At 24.6% G+C, this 14,177-nt stretch overlaps 3 protein-coding genes across 3 annotated transcripts; 2 read left to right on the forward strand and 1 right to left on the reverse strand.

Annotated features, from left to right (window-relative positions):
• Window positions 1-366: 366 nt before the first annotated feature.
• LOC132929222 (nucleolar pre-ribosomal-associated protein 1) lies at window positions 367-6,718 on the reverse strand. The gene is made up of 11 exons (XM_060994414.1): window positions 6,551-6,718; window positions 5,108-5,314; window positions 4,739-5,035; window positions 3,271-3,439; window positions 2,900-3,183; window positions 2,128-2,255; window positions 1,847-2,065; window positions 1,551-1,780; window positions 1,234-1,476; window positions 1,014-1,167; window positions 367-947 (listed from the first exon to the last, which is right to left on the reverse strand). Exons 2-11 carry the CDS (start codon window positions 5,283-5,285, stop codon window positions 459-461), a joined length of 2,391 nt encoding a protein of 796 aa, XP_060850397.1. The 5' UTR covers window positions 5,286-5,314; window positions 6,551-6,718; the 3' UTR covers window positions 367-458.
• LOC132929228 (uncharacterized) lies at window positions 3,797-4,812 on the forward strand. Its single transcript, XM_060994418.1, has 2 exons — window positions 3,797-4,301; window positions 4,364-4,812. Exons 1-2 carry the CDS (start codon window positions 4,263-4,265, stop codon window positions 4,640-4,642), a joined length of 318 nt encoding a protein of 105 aa, XP_060850401.1. The 5' UTR covers window positions 3,797-4,262; the 3' UTR covers window positions 4,643-4,812.
• A 265-nt stretch (window positions 6,719-6,983) lies between the features above and the next one.
• Window positions 6,984-13,207, forward strand: LOC132929224 (NADP-dependent malic enzyme). Its single transcript, XM_060994416.1, has 9 exons — window positions 6,984-7,212; window positions 7,345-7,681; window positions 7,744-7,925; window positions 10,505-10,685; window positions 10,766-11,077; window positions 11,148-11,516; window positions 11,572-11,742; window positions 11,814-11,937; window positions 11,997-13,207. The coding sequence occupies exons 1-9, from the start codon at window positions 7,187-7,189 to the stop codon at window positions 12,170-12,172; spliced, it is 1,878 nt and encodes a 625-aa protein (XP_060850399.1). The 5' UTR covers window positions 6,984-7,186; the 3' UTR covers window positions 12,173-13,207.
• The last annotated feature ends 970 nt before the right edge of the window (window positions 13,208-14,177 follow it).

Raw genomic sequence — 14,177 nt, forward strand, 5'->3', positions numbered from 1 at the left:
GGGCACCCGTAGCTATTTTAGTTAATAATTAAATATTAATTATTTTATTACCTACTTGCATGGTTTAAGTATTTATACTTTTGACTTCCCCCTCCCCCTGATTTATATTTCCGTGGGCATCCTTATTTTCCTGATAAGTCTGATACATAGTATGTATGGCATAATATATATATTATAAATAGTTAATATTTACATAATATTTTGTTATAATTAACTTTTCATTTGAGATTTTCAAAAAATATTGTTTGGAACACAAAATTAAAATATATTATTATCACTCAAAAAGTTAAACAAAAATCATTTTTTTTTTTTTTAAACTTGATATACCAATTTCCATATTTTAGCCAATTATAGAAGATACATTAATTATATAAACATGGACTCATTTATTTTGCAAACACATTGTCTTTATAAATAAATTATACATTTATATTCATAAAAATTAATAAAACATGATATTAAACTCTTGCTTTCAATATTTTCAACAAGGCGGGTAAAAATAAATAGTTATCTGATTCTTGTACTAGAATACCACCCATTCCATATTCTAAAACGGATTGGCATTTAAAAGCTTCATCATTAGATATAACATTTGAAACTGTTCCACAATTTAATATATCTTTAAGATTGTCATCATCAAATAATTCGCTTACATTTTGGAATTTGGAAACAAGATTATTTAAAGTACTAAACCCTTCAAGACTAATATCAGAATTTTTTCCATACTTTAAGAATAAGAAAAGCCAAAAGTCAACTGCCGGTAAACTTATGTATGAGCTTCCACTCAATGACTGTAAACATTTAAATGTCAAAAGTATTTCTTCAGTGGACAATTCTTTTGGGTATTTACTTATTGCAACCATTAAGCTTAAGGCCCAAGGGCCAGTTCCTCCATTCGTTGCAGGATGAATCCGAAATGTAGCTTCCATAATATTTAAAATCAATAACTAAAATAAAACCAAGAACATTATAAACATGGATATAAAAATATTGGTAATATTTTTCAAAATTACCCGATCCTTTTGATGGCCACATTTGAAAATAACCAAAAATAAATTGAACAAATCCATATTTTTTAAGACTTGCCAATCACTCGAAGAACGTGTACCATCACGAAGTATTTCAAAAAACCAACGCATGTGAAGTGATTTATCTTTAAATCCAGAACTAATAAACACAGAAAATAGAATAATTAATACCATATTATCATCAAAAATGTATTAAGATACATACTATGCAGTCAAAAATGTTTTCAATTCTGGAATATGATTGAGCCGAGCAGCTGGTCGAGCCAAAAGTATTCTACAGCAAGTAGATTCAATGCCTTTTTCATGATTAGCCATACTTAAAACCATTCTACCTAAAAATAATGCTTGAATCATTGACAGTTGAGGCGGAGGTTTCAAATGCAAATCTTGGATGCCTTGTGCAACCCAAGAACTAAAATGATCCCAAAACAAGTTTTCAGCTCTTCTACTGTGGAAGTTAAAAAAAAAAAAATGAGATAACAATAAAATATGTATATTGATATTTAGTATTTTATAATTTACCAAAATAAATGAGATCGCAGTAATGTTAATACATGATATGCAGCTGAACGCATCGCGCAGTCGTAACTGCCTAAACAAGCCAAAACCATTGACAGACAACCACTTCTATTAAACTTTTCTATACTCAATGGTGCTTCAGTGGCCAACAAACTGCTAATCATTGGTAGAAAAAATGAAGGGTCAAACATTTGGCTCGGATCTTTGGTAGTGTACTGTACAATTTTTTGGTCCTATACATGTTTTAATTTTAAAATACAATTTTTGTTTTGTTATAATGTTATTAATTAAATACTTACTTTAATGTGTAAAGTTCTGTTAATAGGAAAACACGATATAGTTTCTTTCAGTCTTTTTAAAGGTATGTAAGAAAGCACTTCAGTAGTAGAAGGAAAACTGTTTAATGTTTTTGATATAAGATGGTTTTTCACTTGATAATGTGATATGGCAAATGATCCCCACAAGTAAGGTCTATAATTAGACATTGGTATAGAATTTTCTTCATAATGAAAAAGAATCTAAAATCATAGAAAAGTATTATAACCAATTGGTAGTTTTGGTTTTTAATATAAAAATTTACCCTTAATAATATTTGATCAACAACTGATAATGATGCATTGTATGAACAGAGGAAAAGTGGAACATGACTCACAGCCATTATTGATGGTTCTTTCTTAACTAAGGTTTCAATCAATCGCAATACTTCTTCTGCATATAAAAAAAGTTGGATTAATAATTGATGATAAGAGATCAAAAATTTATAACTTTTTCATTTTTTTTTCTAACTTAAAATATATTTCAATAACACGTATTTATAAAGATAATTTCTGTTTTGTAGTTTTTGGTATAACTTTTTGACGTTTAGAAATATTTTAGAGCATAGACAATAGACATAAATACATATTTTTATTAATCTCAGTTTATAAACTGACATGTTAATATGTCATCACACCATACACAAATTTATCATATTTTTCATATTTTATATTTCTAATTTTCTCCTGAGTTGCATCTATTTATTCTTAATGCATTTCTCAAATGTTTAAAATTAATTAAAATAATTTAAAAATTACTCATTAAAAAAATTATATGTTAAATTTACGTATTTTTTATATCATTAATAAATATTAATTAACTTTTACATAAAAATAAAATTATAATATAAATATTTTTGTATTTAATTAATTACAATTTAAACATTGTGATTAAAATTATTACATTATTATGACATTACAATAAATAGAAAAAGTATAATTATTTAAGTATTTTTAGGCTATATTTATAGATTATTTTTTTCAGGCCATCGACTTTTAAGCCTTATTTATTACCAATTAATATTAAAAATTAATTACCTTTTTGAATTTGTTTAGCATCTCGATTTAACATAATATTACTGAACTGTGAATGGCCAGCAAGCAGTTCAAAAGATTTTATTATAATAGATTTATCTATATTGGCTATTTTAACTAACTTCCTCAAGACTCTAATAAAACCATACTCAGGGTTTTCTTCAATTAAACCATATTTTACAGCTTTCATAATTATAGCATCCCAATCACTAATTTGTATTGGACAGTTGATTTCTAACAATCTGAGATTATTAATGATTTGATTAGATAACCAAGCAACATCGTCACTGAAAAAAATACAAATAATAAATATTAAGTTAAGCAAAATATAATACTTACTATGTGTTTACAATAAAAAAATATGTTATTTATACCTTTCAGGAGAAAAAGAGAAAAGAGTTGTAATTAAAAACTCAGTGAATTCAAGTTCTTTATTACATTTTGCAGCAACTAAATCTACAAAAGAAACTGCTGTCTTTGTGATTTTAAATATTGACCAATTGGTTTTTAATTTAGTAAATAGTTCATCACATTCGTTTTCATCTAAAGAATAAAAAAAACATAAAGAATAATATAAATTAAATAGAAAAATATATAAAAATATGTTAAATACTTATATTTTATTATTTATTTTCAGTATACTGTACATCTTAATCAAATATCACTTAATTCTACAGTAGGAATTTATTTATTTAACAACATGAGAATAATCATTAAATTAAGCTAATAATATGTTTTGTTTATTTATTATAAATTGCTTAATATTAGTAAATAAACTATAGTAAAAAACTAAACAATATTATTAATAAAGAGTATTATATTTAATCTAATAGACTAAAACATTATAACCTTGTTTTGGATCGAAAGAAAAAAATGGTAGGAGAAAAATAGATTAAATAAACATGTAATATTTAATAAGGAAGTAATAATAGGAGAACAATTGTTATAGAGCTTCTTAGTTATAAAGAAATTGGCGACTAAAGTGTAATCATTAAAATATTTTGTGTTTTAGTTTAAGACCAAAGTATAAGAGATAAAATCAATTTAATAACAATTTAAATGATAATTTGGCTCCTAATCAGGAAATTAAATAAAAAAATAATGCATAGCTAGAATATAATGTTATTTCTATTAGATTTATCAAATAATCTTTAACAGAGAATAACAATTTATTTATTATGAGATACTTTAACCTTCCCTAAATTGATTTCAATGAAAATACAAAAGGCTTAGGCAGACTTTAACACGTCAGTTTGTTGTTACATGAGTTATACTCATTCATTTTTAAATATTATTTTATCCACTTTAATCAGTAAAAGTAATATAAATTTAATTTAATAATTGTAATTACCAGTTTTTAGCTATAATGGATCCATTTAGAAGGTCAAGTGTAATTCCAACAAAAGTATGTAGTTTATTTTATAAAAATTTTGTTTAAAAGTTAATTTTATTTTATTACATTTTAAGGATGAATATTTGGATAACGCTCAGACATTTAATCGAACCTCAAAAATTTTTGAAGAATTTCTACATAGTTTTGAACAGTATGATAAGGAAGAACAGCACAAGAGACGAGATTCATCCTCTTTAAGTGACTGTGTTAAAGTACCTAGGAGAAGAGTATATGTCAAACAAAGTTATTTTCCTGTGGACGCATCATTTGTAAAAGCTAATCCAAACCATATTTACATAACTGATGTAAATGGCCATTTGTATATTGTTAAATATAAAGCAGTTAGATGGTAAAATAATTCTATATGTCAATTAATTATTAATTTTATCAAAGAATATTGATATTTTTAAAATGTATTTTAATAGTATAAAACATTGATTTAAACTTACCAAATTCAATTAAATGTAAACCCATAAAAATATCTCCATTTTCATTAAACCACTGTGGACTGTCTATCAACATATTATATGTATTTATTTTATTCTTCATATTTCTTACAATAACTGGATCACATAACATTTCTGGGAGCCTTTGATAAAACGCTGACATAAGGTAAGTCCATTTTTCTACAGGTAAATCATCCAAGTTTAAATCATAGTGAATATCACTGTGTCGTAATACCAAAAATAAAACTAAAGGATGTAATGCTCTTTGCTTTGTGTTTGAAAGAAGATGAATAAATAAACCTTTAAAAAAAAATCAAATAAATACTTTAACATAATGCAAAAAAAATTAAAAAGCTTAATGTTATACATTACTTTTTGGAATAAGTGATATTTGCTGAGAATAAATTTCAAGGTATTTTAAAACAAGATCCAATAATTCATAGGGCACAATATTTTCACAAATATATTCTATAATATTTGTAAATGGCCGATCACCCAGGTATTTTTTTTTTTCAATACATTTTTTCAATTTTAATTGAATGTCTTTCATGATAGATGTAATCTTAATTCAATCAAAATCTATAAATAATAAAAATATTTTATCATAAAATAATATTTAAATTATTCAATTAAATTTCAATCATTGTCAGCAAAATAACAATCAATCATAAAAAGGCCAGTTCTCATTTGAAAAAAAAATTGTATCCCCTAATTTGTTGATTGCCTACAAGACAATATTTTAATGACATACAAAATCTAAGTATTAGAAAACAATAGTATTGTTTTAAGATGTACATAACTCGTCATTAGTCAGATCTATATTTTATACTTAATTTATCAGTTTATCACATAATAAGAAATTATCTCAGTGTGTTTTTAAGATAACTTTAAAATTAAATTATTCAGCATTCATATTATTGTTATTATTATTTATTCGATAAAGGAAATTTTTCTCTGATTGTCGATATGTAAATACTGATGTTAAATGAAAACTGAAAATCAATAATTGATTAAAATTTACTTTGACGTACAATTACAGAAGGTAAGTTATTATAAGGTATATTATGAATTTACGGTAATAGATAGGTATATGGTAATAACAAAATATCTCATTACACGACCAATGTCGAATCAAGAGTACCAAAAATCAAAAATTTAATAAATTCATAATTAAATGATTAAATTCTCCATTTTATGGTTGTATTACATGAGCATGCTAGGAATATTACCCTGTATATTTATTATGCACTAAATAAAAATACTTAACTAAAATAGCTAATGTGATACTGATTTTTGCAACAATATAGATAATTAGATTATCAAATAGGTGTTGAATGGTCTCATTAAACTTTCATTCTAATAAAATCATTTTACGGATGCATTATTTTATATTAATTAGATATTATGAACATTTTTATATTTATAAAATCAAATTTTTTTTTTTTTTAAACAATCTTGAAAAAGCAAATTAACTATCTCACATAAAAATATGTATGTAAATAAAAATTAATTTATTTAATGACTCAATCATGGGCCACTAAATAATATATATCAGATCAATATGTTTACTGTTTATTTATAACATTTACAGAGATTGATCACGCAAATCATTAACAATATACTACCTATATAAATTTATACAATATTAACATTGAAATAAAACAAGTAGTACTGTATAATAGATATCAATTTTTAATATGTTTTATGGAACAAAACCTACTGTATAAATGTAACATTAATATTAAAACATTAAACAGGTCTTCAAATTAAAATTTTCATAATTTTTATCATATAAACACAAACCAAAATACATACATCAATTTTCAAGTATTCAATAAACAGATCTTCATTAATAACAATGGCCAAAATTTACCAATAAATTATCATTTTTTATACAAATTTGTAATGTTTAATTAAATAGCTAATAGTAATAATTGTTGACTATTAACTCTAAACTGGTTAACTTTAGTAGAAACATTAGAAACTAAAAAATTGAAATTAAATTTTAAATATCAAAAATCAAAATTTAAAATTTTTTAGGTTATACCGCGTTGGATAAAAAATAAATACCAAGGTAAATCCAGTGGCGATCTCTATGCTTGCCGGTAATCTATCTTTGCTTCTTGTCGTTATATTCTTATCACGGTGGCTAGCCTGTTTTCAAACTAAGGTAACTTTACTGATCCCAACCCATCAAGCAGGTTGATTATGATATAATAATGATAACAAATTGATTTTAATTTTAATTTTTTCTTGTTTTACTATATAGTCATAATATAGACTTAGTACTTAAATACACCTAATTCTAATAATATGATAAATAGTTAAATCCTTTAGTATTATTTTATCTGCTTTTCGTTTTAGTCATCGTTGTCTTTAGACTACTTTGATCTATACTAATTTGAATACCTTCTAATGCTAACGATTTAAAAGTCTTGCAAATAAATCAAAATGAACTTTTTACCAAAATCTATATAGTAAGATATCCCAAACTTTTTTAAAATATTTTAGAAATATCAGTTATACATTTTCCAATAAATCTAGTTTAATATCCAAATGATTTTTATCATTTTTTTATGCATATGCTAACTTATACTTTTATTTTTTAGCTCTAGTACATCATTGGCTTCAAGAAATTTAGCATTGTACTGTGCCAGCTCTTCATGTATTGATCGATCAAAATGCCGCAAATTTCATTTTTCATCACCCTCACGCACGCCTGGAGATATCATATGTCCTTCTTTAGTTCAAGGAATTGATTATATTCGTGACCCTCGATTAAACAAAGGCCTTGCTTTCACTCTGGAAGAACGACAAGCACTTGGTATACATGGTTTGATGCCACCAAAGTTTAAAACACAAGAAGAACAACTTGAAGTATGTCGATTCAGTGTCATGAAGTATCAGGAAGATTTGAATAAGTTTTTATACTTGGCTGAATTACAAGTAATCAATTTGCTTCATTTATGCATATACCTGACTTACTTTAATTTAAAACTGATTTGTAGGATCGAAATGAAAGGCTTTATTTTAGGCTTTTATCTGAAAATATTCATATGTTATTACCAATTGTTTATACTCCAACTGTTGGATTAGCATGTCAAAAGTTTGGTTTGATATTCCGCCGTCCTAGAGGATTATTTATCACCATTAATGACAAAGGACATATTTACGACTTGTTGAAAAATTGGTAATTACCTAGTTATTAATTTTATTAGAAAAAAAACATGTAATATTAATCATAAATTAATATTTTTAATAATACCTACATTGTTAATAACTTTATATTAATTAATCTTAAAATGTAGCTATTGATCTTAGCTGCTGATGTAGTTATACATTATTAAATATATCTCAAATTTCAAGAAATATAAATTATCATTAACACGACAATTGATATTTTTTATAAATAACGTATTAACAATACAATCATTATTTCATTTTTTAATTCTGCTTAAAACTATATTAATGAAGTAGGTCAGTAGAAAAAAAAATTTAATGGCTAAGCTATTGTGGTACATTTATTGGCTGTTGACCAAAATTTTCTTACATTATATGGCAAATAGAATTAATTTTAAATAATATTTTTAGTAAAAACGTTATTGGGTGTACACATAAAAGTTTTTTTAATACTTGCTTAGAATTTTTTCATAACAATTGCAGTTGTGTATTAATATATATATATAATAGTATATTATAAATATCATGGTTTTTAAAAATGCATTAATTACTTAAAAGAATATAAAAGAATCTTTTATATACCTACAAATACAATTATTTTAATTAGAGAATCTTAATTTTGTTTTGTAAACAAATATTTTTTTATTTACCGTTTTTTAAATGTTTAAATCAAATAGTTTTAAAATTTGTATATTTTTTCAAAAAAGTTCATTATCCTACTTGACTAATTTTGACCATAATGATTAAACCAATATGATTTTATTCCATAGTATTTAATATTTTTATTAGATATCATTCCATAATTATTAGTATACTATTTAATGTACACGCAATATGTCGAAATAATTACATTTACATATAATATTTGATTTAAATTTGCATAATGTAATAATTTCATTAAAAAAAAATATTATTGAATTCTTTTTAATTATATTAAAACAGCTAAAAACAGTAAAACTTACTTTTAAATTTAAGTATGTTATATTCTAAAAAAATATGGAGTGGTTCTCACACTTTAACTATAATTATTTAATAAATCACATACATTTCGCAATATGCGTCAAACGTCAATGAAATTAAATAAATTTGAATGGTATTATGTCTAATATATAAAAGTGTCAAGATTAATATAACAATTCTAATCGCTATAGTTAATGTACATTATTTTTTTTTTACATAATTTGAAGTGTATTTATGACATTTTTAAACACTGACATAATTAAAATTATATGGTTAGTATATTATGAGTTGTTTATAATCATGATTTGCCTATGTAGCTATATAAACTACTTAATATTTTGTGTTTTACGTAAGAATTCATATTTATAAATTAATATATTTTTATTCCTTATCTATCTAACAAATAAAAAAAATAATAAATTAATACTATTTAATACTACATACTTCAAATATCAATAATAATCAATATATATATATTAAACCTAAAGAATAACCAAAACCATTTATAATTGAGAATAATTAATTTAGTATAAATGCAAAACGGTGCAAAATAATTAGATGTTGAAATGTGTGACATATTAATAATAAAATTATTAAAAATATTATGAATAATATAATTTATGTATTGGTAAAATATATTGTAAATTAATATATAGATCACATTTGATCACAATTGCAGGTACAAATAAATATCTCACCTGGATGATTTTATATTGAAAAAGAATTTTTGGAAAAGAAAGGGATTCAAGAAATACATATTTTCAGACAAATTTCAAATTCTTTACCCCTTTTGGTGTGTACATGCATAAAACATTTTAAAATTTTCTGAAAATATGTAATTTGTACCCCTTTTACTCACTTAAAACCCCATTTCAATATAAGAGCATCCATGTGAGTTATTAGTGATACCTAAAATCAAGATTATACATTTTATATAGATTAATTTCTTGCATTTGTGTTGCTTTTAGAACAAGGTTTTTATATTATAATAACTTTAAAAAATAGAAAAGTTAGTAACCACTGTGATATTAAAAAATGCTGTCTACCTACATTTAATATTTCTATATTCCATCTTAATTAAAAATAACCTCATGTGGCGATTAATTTTTGTCAAATTACACCCATCAATTAAATCAGTTTCCATTGTTTGCATGACCAACAATTTTTTTTACTGCATTAACTTAAGCAAAATAGAAGCTAGGAAATTGTTTGAATGATAAAGTTACATTTTTAAGGGTCGGTGCATGTTACCCATTTTCTCTACTGTATGCAGAAGTTTACCTTTTAAGGTTACTCTTATTTGAGGCACAATATTTATTTTTATGGAATTGTATATTTTATTATTATTATTTATTTAGTTATTAACAAAGACTAAAAATATAAGTAGTATAAATATAAATGTGTAATAACCTGTGAAAATTTTGGGCTTATTAATCAAAACTATTATCATTTAAATTTTTTTTTTCCAATTGGAATTGATAAATAGTTATAATACTATAATACTCTAACAGCTTTTATTTTTAAAATTATTAGATTTTTTATTTTTTTTTAATTAATATTGATTCTATTTAATTATTTATAATTCAATTTGATATTTAACACTTGCACGAACGTTTTTTTTGGGTATAGGCCAGAACCAAATGTTCGTGCAATAGTAGTAACTGATGGGGAACGTATCCTTGGCCTAGGGGATCTTGGAGCATGTGGTATGGGTATACCAGTTGGTAAATTATCATTATATACTGCTTTAGCAGGAATCAAACCTCATCAATGTTTACCAATAACACTGGACGTGGGAACCAATAATGAAGTTAGCATTATATTAATTCATATCACATCATTTTTCTAATTAAATAACTCTTATTTTCATGTTTGATTAAATGTTTTTAGCAACTTTTAGAAGATCCTTTGTATATTGGTCTTCGACAAAAGCGTATTTTGGGACCTTTATACGATGAATTTATTAATGAATTTATGGAAGCTTTAGTTAAACGATATGGACAAAATGTATTGATACAATTTGAAGATTTTGGAAACCATAATGCTTTTAGATTCTTGGACATGTTTCGTAACAAATATTGCACATTCAATGATGATATTCAAGGCACTGCATCTGTTGCAGTTGGAGGTCTTCTAACTTCACGCCGTTTGACTAAAAGGCGTATCTCAGAATCAACATTTTTATTTTTGGGAGCAGGAGAAGTAAATATTATTTATTTATTAGTATTAAAATTTATATTTATCAATATAAATGTATTTATGTAATATTCAGGCAGCCATTGGTATTGCAAATTTAACTGTACGAGCTATGTTAACTGAGGGGTGTTCATTAGAAGAAGCGCGTAGTAAGATATGGATGATGGATATTGATGGTCTTTTGGTACAAAATCGACCTGAAGGAAACCTACAAGGTGATAAAGCATTTTATGCTAAAGACCACAAAGTTATGAAGAGTCTCCTTGAAGTTGTCAAGGAAATACAACCAACTGTGTTGATTGGTGCTGCTGCAGCAGCAGGAGCTTTCAATAAAGATGTGCTTGAGCATGTTGCTTCCTATTGCGAAAAACCCATTATTTTTGCTCTTAGTAATCCAACAGCAAAAGCTGAGTGTACTGCTGAACAAGCATATACCCATACTCAAGTAAAATACAGAAAAAAAAATTTGCAAGTCATGTTATTAATTAAAAAAAATTTAGGGTCGTTGTATTTTTGCAAGTGGTTCACCATTCCCACCTGTTAATATAAATGGACGTACTATTACACCTGGACAAGGAAACAATGCTTATATATTTCCTGGAGTAGCTCTTGGTGTTATCAGTACTGGAATACATCACATTACTGAAGATTTATTTTTAATAGCGTCACAGGTATTTAAATTACAATCTAAATTTTTAATTTTATGTAGAATACTATAGCATTAATTTCCAATTTAATTTAGGAATTGGCTAATTTTGTTACTGAAGAAGATTTGGAAAAAGGCAGTATTTATCCTCCACTAAATCTGATTAAAGATTGTTCTTTACAAATCGCAATCAAAATAGCAGAGTATGCTTATGAAAAAGGTAGAAAAAATTATTTTAATATAAACGATTATATTTATCAAATTATTTAAATTATTTAGGAATCGCGTCCCATTATCCAGAGCCAAAGGATAAAAAAAAGTTTATTGAATCACAGATGTATGATTTTAACTACGATAACCCACTTCCACCAAAATATAGCTGGCCAGAAGAAACTGAACCTATAAAATCCAAATCCATTCATGATCTTACAGGAGATCATCTAAAAAAACACTAAGGTTATTTATCAAAAATAAGAAATAGTTAAAAACTTTTTATCAATTTCAAATAATTATAATTCAGTATTTCTATTTAATAATTTTAACAGTATTCATAACATCTAGTCAACATTATTATGTTAACTACTAACCTTAAAGCTTTTATCTTGAAATTTTAAACTCAGATATGTTTACAACATATTACCTTTTATTATACATATATTCAAAAATAATATGTAGATTCTTAATTTTTTTTTATTCTTTAGATAATATTTAATAAGTGTTTTAAAACAATACTTATTGTAAGTTGGTTATAGATATTATAAGATATTTATGTATAATAGTATAACATGACTTAACCATTAGCTCTAATTTATCAAAGATTAATGCATACAACTTAAATAATATAATGCATCATAGACCATAGTGATATAAAAATAAATTACTAAAATTGTATTTGTATACCTAATAGTATTTAAGTGCAATAAATAACACCATTTGGTATTAATTTATTGTATACCTATAAAAAATCTGTTATAGCAGGTAAAACAATCTTATGTTTTTATATTCATTGTTATGTAACTTATGTTTAAATAACCTTTAGATTTATTTGCAATAAAAATGTATAGATATGAAATTATTTCATGTATAGTCGTCTCCTTATCTTAATCATATTTGTTACTTATATTTCTTGTTAAAATAGCACATATAAAATTATACTAAAGTAATTGCAAATGCTTGATTTTTTTTTATTTTATAATTTAAAGATAATATATTTGTTATTTTAAAATTATAGTGATTTTACTTTTAAAAATTTTAAGTGAAGATATTTAGCTCCAGTGTTTTACTGCTAGCATAATGATTTTTAAAGGTCACTTATACATTCAAAAGTTGGCTGCAATAAAAAGAAATTTAAGTGACTTTTTTTTGGGTTTGTGGAACACCCAAGATGATACTGTTAGCAGTCATTACTCATTAGTTCATTACTTTGTTAGTCATTTGTTATATACATTAATGATTAAGTTTTTAAAAATATATATATAATATAGTAGTAATTGTTAATTAATTGAGACAAACTATAAATAATTTAGGAAAGTACTCATAAATTATTTTTTTAAATAGTTGTAAATTTATAATACTTGCATAGGCGCAACTAGGGGCTTAGCCCATCTAGTTTTACATGTTATCAATTCTAGTGGTGTAGGGGCAAAGCCCCCACGGTTTGCTGATATCAATTTAGCCTACCCAGAAATAGAGCTCTAGTTGCGCCTATGGAAACTTGTTATCTGATTAGTAATTAAAATTTTTTAATATCCATTGCTAATGATAAGATAGTGAAGTTATACTGTGTAGACTGGAGAGCCTAAAAAGTTTTTGTGGCTGTGGCAGTATCAGATTTTGTTTTCTAATATGATTAATAGAGTTTTTGAAAGTACAAATTCCAGACTAATATTATAAATCCATTATATCATATTTTAGAGTACATTATCTAATTGCACAACTATACAAGCAGTTTTAATTGTAATTGAAGTACTGAACAGAAATAACTGACAGAAGGTAACATAATATAGTATACTGAAAAGGTATTAGTTAATTGAAAAAGAAATAAAAAAAAATCACTAAAAGGATATAGAAAATCAAATTAAGATTAATGACATGTTACACAACAAAGTGACATATAATGATACACATGATAATAAAATCGTCAATTTCTCTTTTGGTAAAAAAAAATTCAATGGGTAATAAGATTTGTAATCACGTAAAATATAGTATGTGCAATGTGCATATAGAATTTTACCTAGATTGTAGGACAATTTCTCCCAATTAATTTTAATTAATAAATAATTATATTTTATTTATATTTAGTATAATAGTGACACTTATTTTCATTGATCAATTGACATTAAAATATATATTTAATTAGGTACATGAAAATACTTGGAAATTTATTAAACATTAAGAAAAAAATCCCATTAAACAAAAAAAAAAATTATTATTTTAAATTCAAACAAAAATATGCGGGGA

Source organism: Rhopalosiphum padi, chromosome 4 (assembly GCF_020882245.1).
Source record: "Rhopalosiphum padi isolate XX-2018 chromosome 4, ASM2088224v1, whole genome shotgun sequence".
NCBI lineage: Eukaryota > Metazoa > Arthropoda > Insecta > Hemiptera > Aphididae > Rhopalosiphum > Rhopalosiphum padi.